Below are 22,916 nucleotides of genomic sequence, written 5' to 3' on the forward strand. Positions count from 1 at the left end.
GTCAAAATACAACTTTCAGAGGAAAAAAAAGCAGAAAAAAACCTCCAATGTTTCCATGTGCCACGTGAGCCTTCTGCGAAGGGGTTAAAGTTACTCATAGTAAAAAATCATCTCCGAGGCATAGCTCCGCCTCCGGATTGTTGAGTTTGCTATTGCTCACAAATCACACCACTTGAAATCCCGCCTTCCTAACCACCGGGGCCCCATGGACCCCATGGTCCCACCCACCGGTGGGCCACATTGAAATGGGTCTCGTGTTGTTGCCAAACATCTCTTTCGTCAGCAGCATCACACATCACTTTGCTCTTTTGAAACTCTATATTATAATTAAAAAGTAGACTTTGTGTGTTTAAAACCATGGATCCACTCTATGTGTTGTTGCCATTTCTAATCTACTCCCAACATCAAACAAGTAAGTTCACATTCATTTCTTCTATTCTTTTTTGTGTACAAATTCTAACACATTTCAGATTTCTCTTCTGGTAAGATTCATATTGTTTCAAATAAATATAGGTCTGTAAAGGCTTTAAATTGCCCACTCTATTTACTGTACCGGATGCCAGATGATGGTGGTTTGTGGGGCGGCGGAAGGGGGGGGTTAAACGGCATTTCCCAGAATGTAGGTCAAAACATTCCCAGTCTTTCTGAAATATTCCCAACCTCACATGTTCCCTTAATTTATTATTATTGACATTATTATTGCTTTCCAGGCATCTCTCAACAGTCACATTTTTTAATGTAAGCTGCTATTATTTTATTGGCACTCAGCAGATCTTGCAGACAATCAGATTCAGGACAGTCGGTCATTCTTAAAGTGGAAGTTGACCCATTTGATTTTTTGTTGAACTCTTCAAATCCACCATGGGAATATTTGGAGGCACGATGATGACTGTATTTGTCCAACATGATGCAACATGAAGATTGGTTGGTTTCTTCCCGCTCCATCCCCAAGCCCAACCCCCGCATGCACTTTTTTTTTTTTTTTTGTAACTTTGAAAGTGTGCAAATGAATGGAATTCCTTCAACCCACCCTCCAATACAAACACAGTTTTAGTCAGACCTGTTCCCACCCTGTTTGTTGATTTTGAGAAATAGTCAAAACGGGTTCAAACTGACATGCAGTCTCAGAGTCTTCTTTTTCAAATCTGTATTTGTTTTTTAACGCCCTTACCGGGAAAGTACACAGCGTGCCGGATTTTCTCTCCCAAGTGATCAATCAAACACAACAAAATTTGGCAGCACATTTCTTCTCCAAATATTGGTTTCATTCCCAGTCAATAACGCCAGCGATGAGTCAATGTTGTCTTTCTTGACCTTTAAACTCAATTGATAAATGTGCAGCCATGGTGAACTCAAGTATTGTCCTTAAACAACTTGATCACTAATTTTCCTCCCTATATTTGAAAACAATACTTTGCACTATGTCTTGTGTTGTGATGTTCAAACATTTCAACTTCCTATTTAAGTGCTTAAGAACTTAAACTTCCTGACTTTTCCACAACAACAGAGACTTCCAGCGCTGCCAAATGCGCCAGATGTTAGTCTTGTGATTTATAGCTCTGAAAGTTATCCATAGCAATAAAGAGTCAAATTCTTTCAAGTCACGTTTTCCATCTAACGTGGCACGAATTCAAGCATGTACAGAGATTTGACTATATCCATCCATTCATTTTCTCAAGTGCTTATCCTCACTGAGGTCACCATCTTTATAAATTGTCTTTTCAGTAGCTCCATTATAGATGGAGGTTAGTAGGGCAACCTATTTTTTCCCAGCAGATGACTCATGAAGCACCCATGACCTTAGAATACGATATTCTTTTGTCATTTCGATCTGCTGATAATGAAAGTATTCTTGCACCGAGACTCTTTTCTTTTGACTCGGTGATGTTGAAACAAGTATTGACATGTAAGATTCACCAGATTTTATTTCCCAACTCTGACTTATGTCAGTCTGGCAGCTCTACATTTTGTTACCCTTGTTAACTCATTCCAGCACAAAATGGATATTTGACGTCTATAGCCGTCAATGGCAGTGACAGACAAAATCCCAAACAAAGTATTTTTTGGGGGGAATATTGGACAAATTGTCATTTGGTTACTACCCATTTTCAGCAAGTGCACTGACAACATGCGACAACAAGTTCTCCTGTGGGAATGGGAGATGCATCACAGCCAGATGGGCGTGTGACGGCACGGATGACTGCGGAGACGGCACGGACGAGCTTCCTGAAACTTGCTGTAAGTCTGAAAAAAAAAAACTCCAGTCACCCTCCTGTGTGATGATTTATAGAATCTCAAACAGGGTATATGTCTTCCAGTGGCCAAAACATGTCGAGCAACAGATTTCAGTTGCGCCGATCGCTTTTACCGGTGTGTACCAAACACTTGGCGCTGTGATGGGAACCCGGACTGTGAGAATGGAGCTGATGAAGAGCACTGTGGTGAGGAATCTGCACACAGCATATTTTTTAATATCATTATATTTATTTATTATATTTTTCAATATTATATATATTTTTTTATAATTGTCTCCTTCCTATTAGAGCCCAAAAACTTCACAGTATTATATATATATTATATTTTTTAATATTATTTAAAAAAATTTTTTTAAATAATTGTCTCCTTCCTATTAGCGCCCAAAAACTGCACAAGCACAGAATTCCGCTGCACAAACGGCCAGTGTGTGTCCACCTCCTTTGTGTGCGACGAGGAAGCAGACTGCGACGATGGCAGCGACGAGGCCTCCTGTCCACCGGTTACGTGCAGCAGTGCTTCTTTTCAGTGCAATAACAGCGTTTGCATTCCACGTTTGTGGGCCTGCGACGGCGATACGGACTGTGCGGACGGCTCGGACGAGTGGCAGCAGAACTGCGATACCCCGGGACATGCCTCTTTGCCAATTCACCGCTGCTCTTCCCTGGAATTTCGCTGCGGGAGTGGGGAGTGCATTCACGGAAACTGGAGGTGTGATGGAGGAGCTGATTGCCTCGATCGATCCGATGAAGCTGACTGTGGTATGTGTTTGCTCGGAATTCTTTTTCCTAACCGGGATATTAACAAAATGTTGATTTCATCCCTCTAGTCCGTCCCACCTGCCGCCCTGATGAATTCCAATGTGATGATGGCGCTTGCATTCACGGACGCCACCAATGCGACCATCGCTATGACTGCAGGGACATGAGTGATGAAAGAGGCTGTGTCAATGGTATGAAGCGAACTCCCACTACAGCCACTTTGATTACGCAATTGCTCCTCATTTACTGACATTATTTTCTGTACAGCAACTGAATGTGACGGCACGACCAATTTCAAATGTCACAGCGGCGAGTGTATCAGCATGGATAAGGTCTGCAACAAGGAACGTGATTGCAGGGATTGGTCAGATGAGCCTCTGAGGGAATGCGGTGAGTATTGAGATTGTTGACAATATCGACCCGTTATGTCCTCATTCTAAAAATCAATCTTCAGGCTTCAACGAATGTCTCTTCAACAACGGCGGCTGCTCTCATATCTGCAAGAACCTTAAAATTGGTTTTGAGTGTCTTTGTCCCACTGGATATCGACTGGCCAGTACAAATCACTGTGAAGGTAAAAACAAAAGATTCCCCCAATCACATCCACCATTGATAGCCAAAACCTGAATTTCATGCGATTATCATTTTTCATCAGATATTGATGAGTGCGCCAATCCAGACACCTGCAGTCAGATCTGCGTTAACCAGATGGGCAGTTACAAATGCGAGTGTGAAGAAGGTTACCAAGTTGACCCCTCAACCAAAGCCTGCAAAGCCATTGGTAAACATCCATGACCTCTCTCTGAATACAAATTTTAAGATGAATATAACAAGAGCAATCATTATAATCTTATAGGAACAATCGCTTACCTTATCTTCACCAATCGCCATGAAGTCAGAAAGATGACCTTGGACAAAAGTGAATACACGCAGGTCATTCCTCGTCTAAAAAACGCTGTGGCTCTGGACATGAACATGGCCACCAAAGAAATCTTCTGGTCAGATATCTCCCAAAAGAAGATCTACAGGTAATGATGATTTTATTTATTGGACTTCATGATGGGTCTTGGTATGCTTCCATTTTCCATGTAAAAATATTTTTCACTTTGATTCCAGAACACAAATGGATTCAGCAGATGACTCTACTCACCACACTGAAATGGTGTCTAATGACATCGATGCTCCTGAGGGTATTGCCTTTGACTGGATCCATCGCAACCTCTATTGGACCGATAGCATTCGTAGCACCATTTCTGTGGTAACCGCTGACGGTGATCGTCGGAAAACTCTCTTTTCCCGAGGCGTATCTAAACCCCGAGCGATTGTGGTTGACCCTTACAGCAAGTAAGTATCATCTTGACACTTCTTATTTCAGTGTTGTGATTATTTATGTGTGTAATTGTCTGTCCAGCTTTGTTTACTGGACTGACTGGGGGAATCCTGCTAAAATTGAAAAGGGAGGTCTGAATGGAGGTGACCGCATCGCTCTGGTTACTGACAACATCGTGTGGCCCAATGGAATCACACTCGGTACAGCCAAACTTCTCGTCTCCCTGGATTACCTCCTGTCTATTTGAAGTATTATTGACTGACCTACTCCCATTTCCTAGACCTGTTGAACCAGCGGCTCTACTGGGTGGACTCAAAGTTGCACACCCTCTCCAGTATCGATGCACAAGGTGGTGGGAGGCACACCATTATTATTGATGAACATAAGCTCAGCCACCCATTGGGAATCACTGTGTTTGAGGTACTTAAATACACCCTTAAAAATTGGTTTGTGGTGTCTATGGTGTTGTCAAAAATAACTTTTCTCCTTTGCACTTTAGGAAAAGGTGTTCTGGACAGATGTCAGTAACAATGCTATCTTCAGTGCTAATAGATTGACTGGCAGAGACATCATTCCAGTGGCAGAGCATTTATCATCACCAGATGATATCATTCTGTACCATAATCTTAAACAGCCTGCTGGTATGTCAACATTTGGTTTGTTATGATTAGCTTGTCATCAGTATAGGCTTCTAATTTGAAAGCCTTGCCTTCTGGACAATTTTGTTTAGTAAAACAAACGGAAAACTGTCTTTTAAAATATTGCCGCAAATTTTGCAGGGAGAGACTGGTGTCAGGTGTCTAATAATGACTGTGAATTCATGTGCCTGGGAGCTCCACAAGTTGGAAGACGTCCTCCTAAATATACCTGTGTCTGTCCTGATAACATGATGCTAGCAAGTGATATGAGAAGTTGCGTCCCAGGTATGTCAGATCTAACTCAATTTAAATTTTATTTTATTGCACTCACTTACTGACTCTTTTTGTTAATTATATTCTATCAGTGGTGTCAACACCCGCAGCTCCCATGCATCCTCAAATTCCAACCACCAACCAACCTGCTCTGCTCACAGTCCCACCCAAGTCTCACACCACCATTGCTCCCATCACAAGCACAAAACTTGTGGTCAAACCAATGACAAGCACCTCCAGGCCTTTGCTCAGAACCAGCACACCCGAAATTAGGAGAACTTCACCACAGCCAACGAAACCCAAAGCCGCCCAGACCACCACACAAACCCCGGTCACGTTTCAAGGTAAAGGTCTTAAAAAGTGATCATGTAAATGCTTCAATGTAACATTGCTGGTTACAGTTATCTGATTCTGTCCGTCTATTCTCCAGACCTTCACCATGACTCTTCTGCAGTGCTACCTACGACATCCTCCAGCACTCCAATTACTTTATACATTGTCCTACCTTTGGGTAAGTCACCTTGGTCTCAGAAACCAATCTTGTTATGCCAGTCCATTGTATCAAACTTCACTCTGGTTTGTGTAGTGATCATTTGTATGCTGGCTGTGGCTGGTGTGCTGCTGTGGAAGAACTACAAGATAAAAAACACCAACACGATCCACTTTGACAACCCGGTCTACCAAAAAACCACCGAGGACCAAGTGCATATTTGGAGGAACGACAGCTCTGATGGGTATTCCTACCCAAGAGTAAGTCGATTAGTCTCATAGCTAGTCCAGTCAGTTTAGTAATAACAGTAGGCTTTGTTTGATGTCTGATGATATATTTTCGTCTTATCAGAAACAAGTTGTAAGCCTGAATGAAGAGGCGGACAACCCAACATTCAATGAAAACTAGCTTGACCTCATGTGGCTTACGAGATGGAATTCCAAGAGGCTTTATCATTCCACTCTCTCGGCACAGAGCAACAAAACCTCTAAGAAATTCAGGTTTCATTCCTTTTGGTCATTCTTGCAAGTTGGAGTTTTTCATGAAAAGAAAAGGGAATTTTTATTTCGACTGTGAAAGTAAAACCGAAGACTTTTATTTTAGCATAGCCGTATTAGCCTAGAAGTTATTTTATTTTTTGGAATAGTTATTTTTTTTTAATGAATACTATGGCAGGCATGGCACATTATCTTTTATTTAGATTTAAATTGAAACGACCCTTTAAGCTCCTAAATTAATGCAAGTTTTGCACTTTAAGATCAAAGTTACCACTTGAAATGAATCAAAATCTCTCATTTACTATTTGTGGCTTCATAGTGAACTGCACAAATATGAATGGACTTATTATCTTCTCTCCAGACAACTGGGCATTTTCTTTTCTTCTTTTATTTGAAACAAAACTTTTATGATTCTTTCATGTTTAATGTGCTTTGTTTCAGAAATGCGTGAGACTGCTAACTACTTTGCTTGAAAGAATTTCTGTGTAATTATCATTATAACAGCAATCACCTCAGTGTTGATTGAAAATAATCACTCAGTGAGAGTTAGGACCTCAAGTAATGCTGCACGCTGGTTTGTGCCTTGAATAATACGTCAGCCACATGTAGCTCCGATCTTCTGTTCTTTTTATCAGAGTCATTTGTTTAAATTCTAACTCGAGTCTGAAGAGGACCAATGCATTCCTCGGAATAGCTTTGATGCAACCATGTGTGACCAGTAGGGCTGAGCCCAATGCGCTGTATATTTATAACCTCCCTCAGGAGAAAAAGTTATCGCAGAATTCCTGACAGAAGAAAAAACATCACAGTCTTTTGAGCTCCTGGTCTTTGCATTGCGATGGTGCTTTTTATTGTTTCTCAAAAGTCCATGTTGGTGTTATTGTACAAGAGAGAATTTGTATAAAATCAGTGACTTGTTACACCTCAAAGAGATTGTTATGATGTTCACAGGGGAAGATAATTTTTTGTGTAGATGTACATACATGTATTTTTTTTTTTTTTTACTTTCACCCAAAAGGTATGTAAATAGGGTGTTCATAAATGTAAATAATTGTTCTGTGTTTAGGAAATGATTTCTTTGCTGGAACCTTTGTTGTCAGCATTTATTGTATATAAATAAATACCTCTATTTATTACAAATCCTGTCTGGACTCTTGTATTTGTTTATGATAGGTATTGCTTTGCTTTACTTTGTAAATGAAAAACCTTAACATATGGTCATCGTTGAATGGAATCCATTTTTAAAAGTCAAGAATGAATGCACATTTGGAAGGCATATGTGGTGGTTTTCTTAATTGTCTTCGAATTCCTCATTTTATATGGTGAACCACATTATACACATTGTTTAAGATATGTGTGGGACAGTTTTGATATACAGCATTTTTTTATGTGCAGTAGGATATTTCAGTTAACAGCTGGGTCAGACACGTGACCTAAAATGTGATGTTTTTTTGGTGCTCTCTATTTGGAGAGCGATAAGAGTCCTTCTTTGAAAAGAATAGACCTTTTCCGAGAAAATAAAGACGACACGGTGCAAATCAAAACCCGAGGGATTTTTTGTGGCTTCTTGAAAATCCTCCTACACTCTGAGATCACATTTATTTGGAATACAAACAGTGTGAGAAGTTCAGCGGGGATGGAGTGAAAAATGTTTATCTTCCTAATCCAGGTCCAGAAAGTAAAACGTTTGTGCTTCTAATCATCTGAGCTGACAGGTAACACAGGAGAGAGCTGGTTTACCTGCCAAGTAATGATCTGGATAGCTGTAAACCAGCGTCACTTTTGTTTATCAAAAGCTTATCCTTGACGTAGGGAAGACCGACCAGTGGGGTGATCAGAGAGCTCCACCCCTGGGCCTACTTTCCTGTACTTGGTAAAAAAAAAAGGTTTTTCTGCAAAAAGGCATGGCTATTTTTTTCAGCAGATGCATATAGCATCCATACTATTGCGATGACGACAGCACACGGCTCTTCTGTTGTCATGGACAAAGTTCAAGGCTGAGCATGAATGGAAGTGTAGGGAGCCTGATAACGGGAAAGGGTGCCATGACACTTCACACCATATGTGCCTGTTACATGCAACATGAACACTCTAGGATGATGAGAACTAACGCTGTAGAAAATGGATGGATGTAAAATTTGCTCCTAAATTTGATCAGGTTGTTTTCAGAGTATACTGGACTTCTGTTTGCACTCTGCTTCATCCCAGGCCTTTCACCTACTGTCATTGTGGACCGTCAATATTTAGTGCACATGAACATCCTATCCCTAAAATAGGTCAATTATATCTGATTGCCCAGATGTTTGTTTGATGCCAGCAAACCTAACTCAAGGTTCATTTTATCAATGAAGATCAAGTTTCAAATACCCCCTATGTCAATATCCTTTAGGTTAAGCAGTTTGTGAGTATATGTTTTGTAATGTGATGACGCCCCTACCACTCATTTACGTCATTTGGCCTTGCCTGCTGAGATAAACAGGAGAAACATAACAAGATTTGCATTGATTTGAATCTTATGTAAATAATAGCTTGTTAGGTCACCAAATGATTCCCGAGCGCGGCACCGCTACTGCTCCCCTCTCCCCCAATGTTTGTGTAAAATGTGTATATGATCTGTGTAATATTGAATTATTGATTTCCTACGTCATTAGGATATATTCAGTACGAGTACGCCCCCTACAGGACAACCCGGGTACTGCACCGGAAACCACATGGTGCCACTCTCTGCACGCGCTTGTCGAGTACTATGATGCTAGTTTCACCAGCTTTTATAATATAAACGCGTTCTAAAGCCAAACCGTATCATGTCTGATGAAGAAGGTTTTAGAATCAACACAGAATTCGCAAAGAGATATGACATATACAGACAGAAGGAAGAGCTGCAGAAGTGTAAGTTTATGTTAGCTAACGCTGGCTAAAACATTCGTTGCATGTGCTAACGTGGACAGCGATGGCTATTTCTTGGCTTTTTCTGTTTTTGACTTTAATTTTATGTGTCGGCGTGCAGTGAAGGATCGTTTTGGAGACCGAGAAGTGAACGATGATTCCGAATCGTCCGAATCCAGTTCGGACGAGAGTGAAGTGGTTAGCATCGCTTTCTCCTCTTCTGATTCTCTGCAAAAGTAAATCGGTGTAATTATTTATGTTCAATCCTCCAGGACTTGGATCCAGAGGTTGAAAGGGACTTTTACAGGACATTGTCACTTTTGAAGAAGAAAGACCCGAAGATCTATCAGAAAGATGCCAAATTCTACTCAGGTTATTCGTTAAGAACTCATTTTGTGTTCGCCATTCTCACTGACTAAATGATTTGTGTCCTTCTCTTAGACACACCAAACGATGATGTCAAACCATCAACCTCAAAGTCAAAAGTAAAGCCCATGTACCTGAAGGACTATGAGCGTAAAGTCATTCTGGAGAAGGAGGGGTATGTGACCCATTAAAATGTGATTTATATCTGCAGCTCTGAAAATATTTGTCTACCATTTTTTAAATGCAATATATTTGATTTTTTTCAAGAAAATATGACGACGAGGATAGTGACAGTGATGATGAGGAGGCTGCCAAAAGACGAGCAGTGGGTATCGTCATGAACCAAAACCGCAGTTAAGCAATTTGGACATGTTTGTAATTGTTCTTTTTCTTTCTTAGAGGGCCTCTTCCCCCAGCTACATTCAGGAGCAGAAGCAGTTGAAAGAAAGGTACTAAAAATATTTTTGTAATGCTAAACAAATCAAGTCAAACTTGTTTTTTAACAACCAACCACATGTGTTAATAGCTCAAATCCGAAGTACGACAACTAACAAACCCTGACTGCAACCATTTCTTTCAGTTTACGCAAGTTCGTCCACGAGAGCGATGATGATGATGACGGCAAGAATAGCAGTGGAGAAGAAGTTTCCCAGCTGTTAACTAGGAGGATAAAAACACAGGAGGAAAAGGTCAGGTTTTATTACTTAAGTTTAATAACATCATGCATGCACATTTAACACACAATAAATAAAAGATCTCCATCTGACCATATGTTTATAGGACAAAGAGGAAGCGGACTATTTGGAGTGGCTCAAAGGGCAGGCTGATTTTGATGGACCAGAGGAGGTGAAGGACATGGTAAGGTCAAAGATATATATAAAACAAAAACAAAAAAACATGTACTGTCCACATAAAATATTTGCAGAGGTTCAACACAGCATTTGGTTGTGTTAGAAATTGTGATAAAAGTTGCATTTCTTCATTCCTCTTTTTTTTTCCCAAGTCTGTGAGCTCACAAAACTATTATGATAATGTTGTGACAGAAATATCTACGAGACTACTGGAACGATCCAGAACTGGATGAGAAGGAATGTTTCCTCCGAGACTACGTTCTAAACAAACGCTACAAAGATGACGACGATGATGATGATGACGAGAGGTGATTTATTTTTTTGTTCCCTCCAGCTTGATTTGTCTTCCTAATTCACTGTCTTATTTTTTGAAGGATCCCGACCTACGAGGAGGTGGTCCAGGACGATGTGGAGGATTCCGAAGAGGAAGGCGAGACGTTCTTGGAGCAACAGCAGCTTTTTGAGAGAAGCTATAATTTCCGTTTTGAGGAGCCCGATGCTCATCAAATCAAGAGCTACCCTCGCAACATCGCCACCTCGGTGCGCACCAAAGACGATCGCAGGAAACGCAAAAGGGAGGACGTAAAAGAAAGGAAGAAAATGGTACGTAAACAGGAGCACGACAAAATTTGATCTATTGGGCCTCTCATGGTTTTTTTCTTTCACAACTCTCTCAGGAGAAACAACAAAAACAGGAGCAGCTGAAGCAACTGAAGAACTTGAAGCGAAAAGAGATCATGGAGAAGCTGAAGACTCTTCAGGCGCTCACTGGCAATGACGATCTGGCTTTTAGTCAGGCTGATCTGGATGGAGACTTTGATCCAAATCATCATGACCAGCTCATGCAGGTGGGCGCACAGTTATTCCAGAATCAATTTTGTACCCACGAATTTGAAACTGGGCTCCGCGAAGTAATGCTGACCAATCACATGTGTATGAACCTTCTCTGTGTTTGCAGAAATTCTTTGGAGATAATTACTATGAAGAGCAGGAAGAGGAGAAGCCTCAGTTTGAAGATGACGATAATCTTGAGGGTAAAGTTACTATTTTTAATTAGTTGCTGCTCCGGTCTAGTTTTTTAACCACATTATTAGTACAAAGTTGTTTTCTTGTCTCTGTGTCAAACAGAGCACTGGAACTGGGACACGTGGACAGGAGAAGAGCGAGAAGAAACGTATGAAGACGAGGCCGACTACGATGCCTCGGAGCCGCACTGCGATGACCAGGATTTCATTGTAAGTTCATTCTTTGCAAGGTTAGAAACGTGAGAGACATCTTCTCGTGAATTCAAACAGATGGATGCCGACTACGATCCCAGCCAGCACAGTGAGTTGAAAAAGAAGAAAAAGGAGAGGAAGAAAATGAAGAAGGAAGATATACCTCAAATGGGCAAGAAGAGAAAGAAGTCTCAATTTGCAGAAGCGGTCACGAAAAGCAAGCCTGTATTCGATCCTCGTAAGTGCAAAAATTGACCATTTTAATACTTCATCCGTCTAAATGAATACTTTTTATATTTCAGAGGAGAAGAGCTTTGAGCAATACCTGGATGAATACTATAAACTGGACTACGAGGACGTCATCGACGACCTCCCGTGCAGGTTTCGGTACAGGCAGGTCCTGCCCAATGACTTTGGTCTGTCCACCAATGAGGTACGCATAAACACTTTTGCAATCTGGAAAGCCACAGTCAAGTCACTGTCATTAACGCTGGCCCAATCTGGGCTGGTGCAGTGGAAATGATTTCTAAGACACAGCATTGTTACAATGGTGCTGCAATGATGAGCCTTGTCGATGATCTGGTATTGCCTCCTTCAGGGGAGAGCTCTGACCAGGGAATGATCGTGAACTTTAATCTTCTCTCTGAGCAGACCACATTGTGTCTTAGCTATATCAATGTTTTAATGAGACTTGAAGGATGGGCTCTCTCAATTCCGCAGATCTTGAGTGCTGAGGATAAGGAACTCAATCGATGGTGCTCTCTGAGGAAGACCTGCATGTTCAGGTACTGAGCCAGACAGTACAGTGACAGTGACCCTTAGGTGTATTTTCAAGCGAATTTTATTTTATTTTTTCCTTTCTAGATCTGACCAGGAAGAGATGAATGATTTGAGGAACTTCAAGTTGAAATCACAGAATTTTAAGAAGAGAAAAGAAATACTAGTTTCTTTGTATTCTGAGTGAGTTGTACACAGTGTGGTCCATGTACGTATGGCTGATCAAAAAAAAAATCTTACATCTTGATCTCCTCTTCACCAGAAACAATGAGGTGTCAACTGCAAAATCCACGATGGGAAAGAAACGACGCGACCGTGTGAAAAATGCTGAAAGACGCAACATAGAAGGCGAGGACGGCGGCACTGCCTCAATGATGGACACATCGGACGAGACCGCCCAAACTCTTCGGCAGTTTGGGTCGGATGAAGAGGGACCAGAGGAGGAGTTTCTCAAGAAGAAGCTCAGATTAGAGGACACATCGGAGGAGCAGTTTGGGTCTAATGTAGAGGAACCAGAGGAGGAGATCAAACTCGAGGAGAAAGCCAAGCCACCAGCTGCCAATGACAAAGTTCACGTTAAAGACGTAGCCAAGACAAAATTGGCCAAGAAGAAGCAAAAGCAATCAGGTGGACGCGGCAAACGAACGGTCGGAGTGAAAATAGGAGATCAGGAGTTTAGTAAACAAAGACTGAAGGCATATGGTTTGAATCCCAAGAGACTGTTCTTCAGACAGCTTGGAAGGCAAAGACGGAAAGATCAACAGAAGAAAGAGAAGCAAAAAAACAACACAGCTTAATAGTGTAACAGTCACTAAATACTAGACTGCAGCAGTAACCCACATTTTCATAGACCAGATGACATTGAATTTTCCACTTTTGTTCAATCTTCAATAAAAGTACTATATAATGTATTGTTTCAAATGGTGATATTTTATCTTATTTGCTCTGAATTATTTTAAATTAAAATTTAAAAACATCAGAGCTTAGACTCCAGTGGTCGAAACATGTCTGGGCCACACGACTTGTTCTTTGAGATTAAATGAGAACGGAACGGTTAATTATCTTTTTGTGTTTTACATTATATCACGCAAATATTTGCTCACTCCTGTGCAGCAGGGGGCGGTATGAAAACACCAAGGCGATCCGACTTCGCTCTTTGCGCTAAAAAGAAGACCGGGCTCAGTGGCGCCTATTTGAATCAAGGAGCAACACGGAACGTATGTCGATCATTTCACTCTAAAATCTTTCCAAAGTTAATTAGTCTACTAGTACGACATTAACGAGTGTGACATTAAGACAGCATTTTTATCGGTTTTAAGTATCGCCGTGACGGTTATCAACGGCGATGCAAGCAACAAAAGACGTTGACTTGAGGCGTGTCGTCATCCGCGGAAATTAAAAATAAAAAGTCACGAATGCGTTTTGACCGTATGCTATTGTGAGTACCTACAAATATGATTTACATTGTAAACGTTAAAAGCTACAAATGCCTGAAATTTTGAATTAAGTACGATAAAGTAACGGTGACTTACCATCATTGTGCTTTCTTCTCTTATTTTTCTTTCTTTCCAGTGTCATCAAAATGTTAGTGAATAACTTCCAAGACATTCAGGAATCTCTGGATGCACTGGTGGACTTGACCAGCAGTCAACCTGAGATACTAACTCAAATGAGGACTGAGCAGCAGACCTTTTATGATCGACATGTGGAGACAAAAGAGACAGTGATACAGATTTTAAAAGGCATGCATTCATTTAAATTGTTATGACTATACTGTGTTTTCAGTTTTGGGTCTAACTGCAGCTGCTTTGTACCACAATGCACCCCGACTGAAGTTGCCATACACCCATTTTGTCTTTTAAATGTATTCTTCAGACACTTTTGGGTCCACTCTTTTTTTTTTTACAATTACTTTTCTTTTTCAGATGTGACTCAGCAAGAGGAGGTTATGGTCCACCGCCTTACTGACATGAAGAAGAAGATGCTACAGGAAAAAGAGCAGGAGAACTTGGACGATCAGCTGAGGCAGTTAACTGCCAAGAATCAAATGTTGGACTCAGAATTGCAGTATCCTTTAACACTGCAGGTTTTTACTACATACAATATTACAATTTAGAGACCACCCCTGACTCTAAAATTGACTTGGACTAGTGTTGCAGTGAAAGATGAATCTTTGTTAGCATCCTCAACCCCAATCTCAGGTTCCTGCAGAGCGAGTTGGAACGACTGAGGAGCCCGGACGACGAGCTCACAATGTTGCAGAATGAGGTGGACGAAGACACCACAGAGATCATCCCTTCTGCAATGTACGTGTCCACTTTTCAGTCATTGCTAGGGTAGTATGCAGTGTAATGTAGTCTCACCTCAGATACCATGTGAATATTCCAAAGCGCTTCTTTTTCTTCCAATGACTGTTAAGATTTTGCCTCTGTATTTTTTATTTTCTGTCCAACAGATATGTTGCAAAGCTGAACTACCTAATAACCAGGATCGATTGGGAATATGATACAGAGCCGCACATCCTTAAAGGAGGTACTGTCTTGTGATTTCTATTTGGAGGAAATGGAAGTGTGGGTCTGAGGGTGTTATTAGAACCAAGTTTCTCTGCTTGCAGTGCATTATGGGCCAGATGTTGCAACTCCCATCAACATCGACACCACTGTGACATCTCCAAGTGAGATAGCTGACCAGTTATGGAGTTTTGTGAGTGATGAGTGGTAGAGGAATGCGTTTGTCCATCTTGTAAGCAAGCTTTCTGTGTCATTCACTTGTTTAGCCACTAGGTGTCGCTAAGTCTTTATAATATGCAGTTTATTGGTTATTTCTATCATTTTGAGGTAGCAGTTATGCAACTGATAATTTCACTTGTATTTTCTTATTTACTTTTGTACAATTGTAACCTTCAATTAAACATTTGAAAACAAGTAGATGAATATCTAGCCTGTAATGCCATTCCTTAATATTTATTTCAGTTGAATTGTTCATCCAAGAAGTGCAACCAGTGCTATTTTAGAACCAATTGGATTTTAGTCAAATTAATGCAAACATGTCATTGCTCAAGGGGAAGTCAAATTTTCTTTACAATATGTTCTATGCATTTAAATAAAGCTACACAACAACATTTACCAGTAAGTAAAAAAACAAACATTTTAATATTGCAGACTTTGAGCTTGTGGTATCCACACTGTCAATGTTACTAAAATACATGTACAGTATTTAAACAGTTCATGGTTTTTACGGACCAGAGTGTATAGTACAATCTTTGCGTGGTAGGTGGTGAAAATGTTGACAACTGTTAGAGAGGTAGGAATTAAAACATCTTTAAAGGAAGAACCATTAGTGAGCAGATGTACAAACTGTATATTGTACACACATTTAGTACATTAATTTTCATCTATTGTGCATGGCATGTTTTTACATAACTGCAATTTTTCCACATTGAAAACCTCGTTTCCAAAAACAATGCTCGACTCGTTCACTCGCGCAACATGTAGACATTTCAAAACAAATAGTTTATTCAGTGCACACATAGAAACGGACATAACTTAAGAATTTTACATTAAAAACAGTTTTGATGAGCTCACCAGTAACTACATACAGTATTTACAAAAGATATAACTACAAAATGTTTTCTCTTCATGTGCTCAACAAAATGCTCACTTCTCTCTTGCTACATGTAAAAGTTAACAGTGCAGCCTGCAGATCGTTCTGTCCATCCAAATCATGCAACTCCCATCAACTTGAACTTGCTCCACTAACAAAGTTCTCTTAAGCCACAGGATACTATCATGCCACTCAATTTTTTTTCTGTCTAGCTTTAATTTCTTTCATCCGTGCGCCATCCATCGCTATATGTTCCAAGGACCCCCCCCAAAGCTGAAAGCCAACCAAGAGAACCATATGACGTCTTCAGTGTGTCTCAGGGTTGTAGCGTGGGGGGCTCTAGCCTACATTTCTCCTGACCAAAACTCAGATGGCAGAAATTACAAGGTTTTTGGCTGCAGACATTGGGTGTGGATGCTCCATGTTTGCAACAACATATCATTATCTGCTACACAGGGAGCGGAGATATGGCTAAATCTCATGCTCTGGCTTTGGTTACACTCTTTTGGATGGACAGCATAATTGGCTGTAATTTATGTGAAACATCTGTTGAACTCTTCCATTTCAGTTTTTGTTCAAAAGTAAACAGTGGTGAGATGAAATGGCATTCCCCCAGAAAGTTTAGTTAACACTGGCCTTGAGAAAGGCTCAAGGACCGTTACAGTTGCTTACAATGGTTTTACATTTGTTGAGACCGAATCTGGGCTGGACCACATTTTGCCTCACTCTCAGGGTCTGGTGCCAGAAGGGTAGAACTGAAGTCATGGGACAACACAGGTGGAGCTACGGGGGGGCCACGGGAGCGCTGCCCCCCCCCCCCCCCCTGAAATCTGCTTGGTTACCAAAAGGAACCTCACTATCACATTCATAGTTGAGCAATACCCGAAAGGTTGAGTGCAACGCCATTCTTGTAACTCCTGACGTGGTTCGCTTTGAAAACATATCTCCTAACCTTTGCTTCCATACAAAGTCAGTGTCATGTCTTGGACAATTTAGGGAAGATGGCTTTTATCGTTGAAGGTGTAAAATTCCCAGAAGACACGGTGGTCTCCACTCCCTCCAGTCTGTGAGAAGCAGCAGCGTCTGTCTTACTGGTGCTGCATTCCAAGAAGGGCATCCCGATCTTCTTCACTTGTCCGTCTTTGGTTAGAAGGCAGCGACTGCAGAGCAGCCTGAGGATGGCTCTCCTCATGTCCTTGCTGGTCAGAGTGTAGATGATGGGATTGAGAAGGGAGTTGAACATGGCGATGCCCAGGAAATAGTCAGCCTTGAAGAGCACTTGACACTGTTTGGTCGGGCAGAAGAAGTCGAGCAACAGCAAGATGAAGAGCGGCAGCCAGCATGCGATGAAGACTCCCAGGACTATGGTGACGGTCTTGAGCAGGGCCATGTACTTTTGGGACTTCCGGCACAGGCCTTTTCTTTGCGGGCCTGAGCCGAGTCGCTGGGTGTTGGACTTAACGATGCGGAAGATGCGCACGTAGAGAACCACAATGGACATGAGGATGGCGATGAAGACGGTGACGCAGAAGAGGATGTAACTCTTGGCGTAGAGCGGCAGGACGGTGGAGCACTGGTCCAGCTGACCCATACAGTTCCAACCCAGAACAGGCAGGACGCCCAGCAGCACGGACAGCACCCAGCTCGCCCCGATCAGGGCGAACATTCGGCCCTGCTTGTCGCCCTGGTACGGCTTCATCCTCACCATGGTAACGTGACGCTCGATGGCGATGGCCAGGAGACTGATGACGGATGCCGCCAGCATGATGAACACGCCCCCTTCTCTTAGGAACCACAACACAGGGGTCATGCTTAATGTGTTGGCACCAGACGTCATGAGGTTGACCATGTAGGCGAACCCTGCCAGCATGTCGGACAGAGTCAAGTTGCCCAGTAAATAATACATGGGCACATGGAACTTCTTGTTCTTCCAGATGGCCACGAGCACCACGGCATTTTCTAGAATGATAAGCAGGCAGACCAGCAGAAAGGCAATGGCCTCCGGTTTGAGTCCTTCCTTGTATTTGTTCTCCTTCAGCTTGCCTGTGAAGTTGTAGTGCTCGAGGATGACCGCATTACTCTGGTACTCCCGAAACATCCGAAGCAGGTTTCCTGTTGACGGGGAGAAGCCCATCTCGGATGGAGTTGCCACAGCGTAAGCAACGTGGATAGAATCTGTTGACATGTTACTAGTCTGGAAATTAAATCCTCAGATGTGGGCTTGGTTATATAGTCTTCTGGTGCTGCATTGTTTTCCTCTTTGTAATGAATTTTATAATGGGGGGAAAAATGTGTCCAACTATGGCATGCAAGTGTTTCCTTTGATGCGGTCCAATAGGATTTCCTGCGGTTTGAGAATGTTTCACATTTTTTCACTTCCTGGATTGCACAGAAGGGGGCGATGCGAGCCTACCTGCATAGGTCAAGAGAGAGGGAAAAAGAACAGAATTTGAAAAAGAATACCAAGAAAGTCATTAAAAAATATTTTCTTGCTTTCATTTTCAAATTATATCTCGAGCTGCATTTTTGCAATTTCACACTAAATAATCATGATGGGAAAAGCCACCACAATTTGAAAATGACAGCTAACCACACGCTGCAATAAATTAAAATCGCTGGCAATAGCAGGGTGGGGGGGGGGAAAGAACTGAATTCTGAACGAGAGTCAATGAAACCCCAAAATATACTAAATTCGAAAAATAACGCTTTATGATGATTTTTCTTTGTTTAAAACACAATAGACCGAATTGCTGAAATCCTAGAAATTTAACAGTATAGTATTACAAAAGGTAAAACATATACGGTATTAAAATATAAAGTAATCACGTTTGGATAAAATGTCTCATTTGAACCGAATAATATTTAAATGTTATTTGAGGAGAGGCTGCGTACCACCACGAAGCGTACATCGTATTTATTACATCTACAATAATAAGAACGTCGCAAAGTCAAATCCGTTCAAAGCAGCTTTCAAGTTTTCACGCACCTGTAAGCAGGAAAAAAATAAATTAGAAAACTCCAGCGAAAAGTTGACAAGTAGCATCGGAAGATGTGACGAGCTTCTCACACGACAGCGACGTGAGTGGGAATGACACGGCCCGGGACAGCAGTCCACGCTGAGTGGGCTGTCCCTACTCTTAACGGTGTCCTTCACTCGTTCCTCTCCCTCCCAGAGATGTTTTCGAGTTTGGCTTCAGGCTCGATGGATTTCGGGGAAGAAAATGACGCCATCAGATCAATCTGTTTAAAAAAATATTTTAATCGTAGTTTTGTAATTGAAAATAAATTGACAAAATTGATTTGGCTGCAGACACAAGACGAAATAAAAGAAAATACAGTAGAAAAAAAAAAAGCATAAAACACAAAAACAGAGAGAGTAATTCTAATACAATCACAAATTACCAAACAAAATCCTGATTTGCAATCTAATTTGCAAACTAATCATACCTTCCTTCATGCAATGATTTATTATGGATGACAGAGATGAGCAATTTTTGAGACAATTTTTCTTAGACATTCAACTTTACAGCCATGTAAATCAAATCATGCTAGGTAGAGACTGCAATGGTCCAAGGGACTATCGTCTCGTTAAAGACCATGCAGGCATTATTCATTATTTTAATGTATTTAAATTGCTGCACCACAAGTACAATGTTGGGCTTCCATCTGCTTCCTACGTGATTGTGCCCCAAAATGAGTTTGGTGGATCCCTGACTGACCTCACAACAACAAACAACTTGGAATGAACAAACGCAGTGATTGTGAGCCAGACCTTCGTTTTTGATTGTGATTGTTGTCATTCGCTGCAATGAGTTGAATCGTATCCCCAGTTCAACATTCTGAGATATAGCTTTAATATTATGATGTCTATTCATGAGCTGGGATGACAGAGAGTTGAATCATTCATTTCCTGTAATACTGAATATTTCCCCGCATAATCATCAAGGTCACAGCACTCTGAAGGTCATCTAAATCCACCAGCGTTGGTGTCGATTAGACCCTGAAGGACGAGGATGTTACGTAAGTCGAGGGCGAGTTTGAGCGAGGGTCTGCTTCTCTAAACAGGAAGCTGTCTCATTGTGCCTCGAAAAGAGAGGGATATCCTTGTGAGAAACACACATGAGGTCATTGGTGGGATTTGACTCATACACAAGTGGGAAGGAATGCGTCACTCCACAATGACGTCCACAGATTTCCACACCTGGAAGTTTTTGCCTCATAAAGTATCTTTCCAAACCTTTCTTAAAATAACACCTGCTCCTCGTCCATGTTGGTCACTTTAAGGTTCTGGTGGTCTGCTTTTACTCATGCAGCCCCCCCCCAACCCAAGTGATAACCAGGTCTTCGTGAGCCCTGTTAGCAGGATGGCAGTTGCCCCCCCCCCCTGCTGTGTCACAGTGACAAGCTCCCAGTATGGGGCCTCAGATTAGTTAACACACAAAGACGTGGCGGCAGGGCTCGCTGCTCTGCCCGTTTTGGTTCCCACAGTAGGGATGTGCTCCGTCACTACTGCTTCAGCCCTCAGGCTACAAACAAGCTCGGAGTGACAAACGCAGGCACACCCAGTCTGCCTTGGGGGAGGGCGGGGCGGGACGGGGGTCTCTTTATTCACTCGGTTCTGTTCGAACACTCCTGGTGATATATTTCCTGTGACGTGAGTGAGCGCACAGAAAGGATGCCCATTTATGACTTGTGTACAAAGTGCACGTTTAGTACCTCAAACGTTGTTTCTTGGGGAAACCCTACGTTGTCATGGCAACAGCGTTTTGCCAAAACTAGCGAACTTTGTGCTTTTTTTTTTGCGTTATGAAGGCCTAAACACTCCTGCGAGAATAAAACGTTTATTTACCGTATGATCATGTGGGCAATGGTGCAGCAGCTTTTAAAATCAAAATTTGAGAGAAAATTCAAAATGGCCACCATTGTTAGTTTTACATATGCCTCTAAAAGACTTTTTGTAGCTCTTACGCTTGTAGAATTAGGTGGAACGTGCAACCGGGGTGAAATTCTAATTTTGTTGATTGCCGTTCACTACAGCACGCTTTGAAAACGCTGAACTTTTTTTTTTTGCTCTAAGGTGTTAGTGGTCACCCTTATGATGCAACGTCACACCTTAAAATGAGGTTCACACCTCACCTCAGCACACAGCCTCCACTTTTTTCTCCCTTGTCGTCACTTTTGCTGTGCTAGCAACAGTGTGAATCAGCAACAATGAAGAAGCGAAACTCATAATCTAGAAAGCTCCCAATGAGTTATATTTAAACTCCGACGAAGTGTTGTAGTGGCTCCCAGACATTTATGGGAATCCTGCAAATAGAGCGCCAATGTCAGCTTTTGTCTGCCGCGCTGCTGTTTCATGTGCAGCTGCGTTGGTCACTGACAGTTTGAGTTCCTAATAAGGGGAGAAAGGAAGCATATGGGAAAATGTTGCATTTTTACATTCATTCCCTGGAGCGCTACAAATCCATACAGCAAATGTACACCCGGCTGCAACTCTCTAGATAAGACAATATTGGGGGTTAAAAATAAATAATTCCTCAAGTACATTTTTAACAAGAGGTGTGGGAGGTTGCTGAAGTTAGTGGGGATTTTAGGACACAGGAAATGACTTCCTCAATGGAAAATTCTCATTATATTTGAATGGCAGTTGTGTCTATATGCAAACACAAACATCCTTATGTCCAATGTAAACATTCTTTGGTTCTCACCCCAAGATGCAGAGTTGTCTGTAGCAAGAATGTATTTGGCCAACCAGCAGTTCTGGAAGCAATTTGAATGTGTTGGTTAAAAAAATAAATAAATAAAACATCCCATCTTCTAGTGTGTGTGTGATAAATATAGAGACTCAAAGCAAATGACTTCACATACAGTATGGAATATTTATGGTAAACATTTTTCTTTGAAGCGTATAAACATGATGCCATTGCCAGAAGTCCCTTCAATTAAGTGAAACGCATTAACCACCTTAAACAACAGCGTGTATTTTTCTAGTTTTATTTGGGCAAAGGTCATTGAGGTAACAGACTCATTTGTTACATATCAACTTCTTCTTGCATAACATGCGATACAATCTATCATAAAAGCATTCCAAAGTCTGGATATTAAAATGTACAGATCTTAAGTACAGAGGGAAACATTTGTAGAGCTGAAAAAAAAATCATTGAAAATGCTGAACTATACATGCAGGAGACATAATATGCAAATATACTCATGACGCTAATTAGCATACTACAGATCGATTCATTCGGATACCTAATGACACATCTGATGACTCAACAATCTATTTTTATTTTGGTCTATTTACTTATAAATGTCCCTTAAATAAAAGTGAAATGGTATGATAATTATAAAAAAAAATTAAAAAAAAGGTTCATGTCACCATAGGCAGCCCATTATATAGTAGTATTCGAATAATGGCATTGGAGTAAATGTTAACATGTGACGTCAGTCCCCTTTCCATGTCATATTTTCCTCTATAGTGGCTTTGTATTGATCCATGTTAGGCTCTTCAAGCACATTTCTGCCACATTTGAAAATGTCACCATCAACCTTTCACCTTTGCCCCCGTCCCGCATTGTCTGATAAGACCCGACTATAGTGCTAGTTACAGTTTGTAGGCATGCAGGTGTCACGTCGAGGTCACTCACTAGTTTGGTCATGCATTTTTCTCCCACTTAACCGTTGGATTGACATTTGGAAAGTTAATTTTTATGAAAGCATGTTTTGTTCATACAGCAGCACTTTGAGATGAGCTTGAAGGCAAAGAAAAAAAAAAGGGAGTTCTTGCATCGGGCAAAGGGAGGGGATTCTGGAAAGGATAAAGGCTGTGCGGTGGAGGAAAAGGGGGTCATGAGAAGTGGGGAGAGATTTCTGCAACCTCCCTTATTTTCTTCTCAGAGGGATTGCAGCCATGCAGTCATAAATTCTTTGCATCCTGGAATTGACACCACCTGAGTTAGATTGTTTTCAAAATA

General features: G+C 41.4%; 4 protein-coding genes and 1 non-coding gene across 6 annotated transcripts; 4 read left to right on the forward strand and 1 right to left on the reverse strand.

The window, feature by feature from the left end:
* The first annotated feature begins 216 nt into the window (after positions 1-216).
* ldlra (low density lipoprotein receptor a) lies at positions 217-6,397 on the forward strand. The gene is made up of 18 exons (XM_037255701.1): positions 217-412; positions 2,113-2,238; positions 2,319-2,441; positions 2,634-3,014; positions 3,083-3,205; positions 3,282-3,404; positions 3,469-3,588; positions 3,670-3,795; positions 3,871-4,042; positions 4,131-4,358; positions 4,426-4,544; positions 4,625-4,764; positions 4,844-4,985; positions 5,124-5,267; positions 5,348-5,599; positions 5,686-5,766; positions 5,842-6,005; positions 6,097-6,397. The coding sequence occupies exons 1-18, from the start codon at positions 358-360 to the stop codon at positions 6,151-6,153; spliced, it is 2,676 nt and encodes an 891-aa protein (XP_037111596.1). The 5' UTR covers positions 217-357; the 3' UTR covers positions 6,154-6,397.
* Positions 6,398-8,914: 2,517 nt separating this feature from the next.
* On the forward strand, positions 8,915-13,259 carry kri1 (KRI1 homolog). Of its 2 annotated transcripts, XM_037256440.1 has the most exons (18): positions 8,915-9,131; positions 9,250-9,326; positions 9,401-9,500; positions 9,570-9,669; positions 9,762-9,819; positions 9,894-9,943; positions 10,075-10,183; positions 10,275-10,352; positions 10,538-10,653; positions 10,720-10,948; positions 11,023-11,193; positions 11,304-11,379; positions 11,474-11,580; positions 11,641-11,800; positions 11,865-11,995; positions 12,283-12,347; positions 12,427-12,522; positions 12,602-13,259. In XM_037256440.1, exons 1-18 carry the CDS (start codon positions 9,047-9,049, stop codon positions 13,134-13,136), a joined length of 2,343 nt encoding a protein of 780 aa, XP_037112335.1. In that variant the 5' UTR covers positions 8,915-9,046; the 3' UTR covers positions 13,137-13,259. The 2 variants fall into 2 exon arrangements, with proteins under 2 accessions (XP_037112335.1, XP_037112336.1); XM_037256441.1 differs by lacking the exons at positions 12,283-12,347; positions 12,427-12,522; positions 12,602-13,259 and adding an exon at positions 12,098-12,272 and having other exon boundaries at positions 11,865-12,060.
* On the forward strand, positions 12,116-12,213 carry LOC119126430. Its single transcript, XR_005098655.1, has one exon. It is a non-coding gene; the product is annotated as a Z30 small nucleolar RNA (small nucleolar RNA).
* Positions 13,260-13,413: 154 nt separating the features above from the next.
* On the forward strand, positions 13,414-15,255 carry spc24 (SPC24 component of NDC80 kinetochore complex). Its single transcript, XM_037256443.1, has 6 exons — positions 13,414-13,556; positions 13,912-14,081; positions 14,265-14,406; positions 14,541-14,645; positions 14,795-14,871; positions 14,954-15,255. The coding sequence occupies exons 2-6, from the start codon at positions 13,922-13,924 to the stop codon at positions 15,058-15,060; spliced, it is 591 nt and encodes a 196-aa protein (XP_037112338.1). The 5' UTR covers positions 13,414-13,556; positions 13,912-13,921; the 3' UTR covers positions 15,061-15,255.
* A 19-nt stretch (positions 15,256-15,274) lies between these two features.
* On the reverse strand, positions 15,275-19,075 carry s1pr5a (sphingosine-1-phosphate receptor 5a). The gene is made up of 2 exons (XM_037256442.1): positions 18,929-19,075; positions 15,275-18,355 (listed from the first exon to the last, which is right to left on the reverse strand). The coding sequence occupies exon 2, from the start codon at positions 18,125-18,127 to the stop codon at positions 16,919-16,921; it is 1,209 nt and encodes a 402-aa protein (XP_037112337.1). The 5' UTR covers positions 18,128-18,355; positions 18,929-19,075; the 3' UTR covers positions 15,275-16,918.
* Positions 19,076-22,916: the final 3,841 nt, after the last annotated feature.

The sequence above is a fragment of the Syngnathus acus genome, chromosome 8, assembly GCF_901709675.1.
Source record: "Syngnathus acus chromosome 8, fSynAcu1.2, whole genome shotgun sequence".
Classification (NCBI taxonomy): domain Eukaryota; kingdom Metazoa; phylum Chordata; class Actinopteri; order Syngnathiformes; family Syngnathidae; genus Syngnathus; species Syngnathus acus.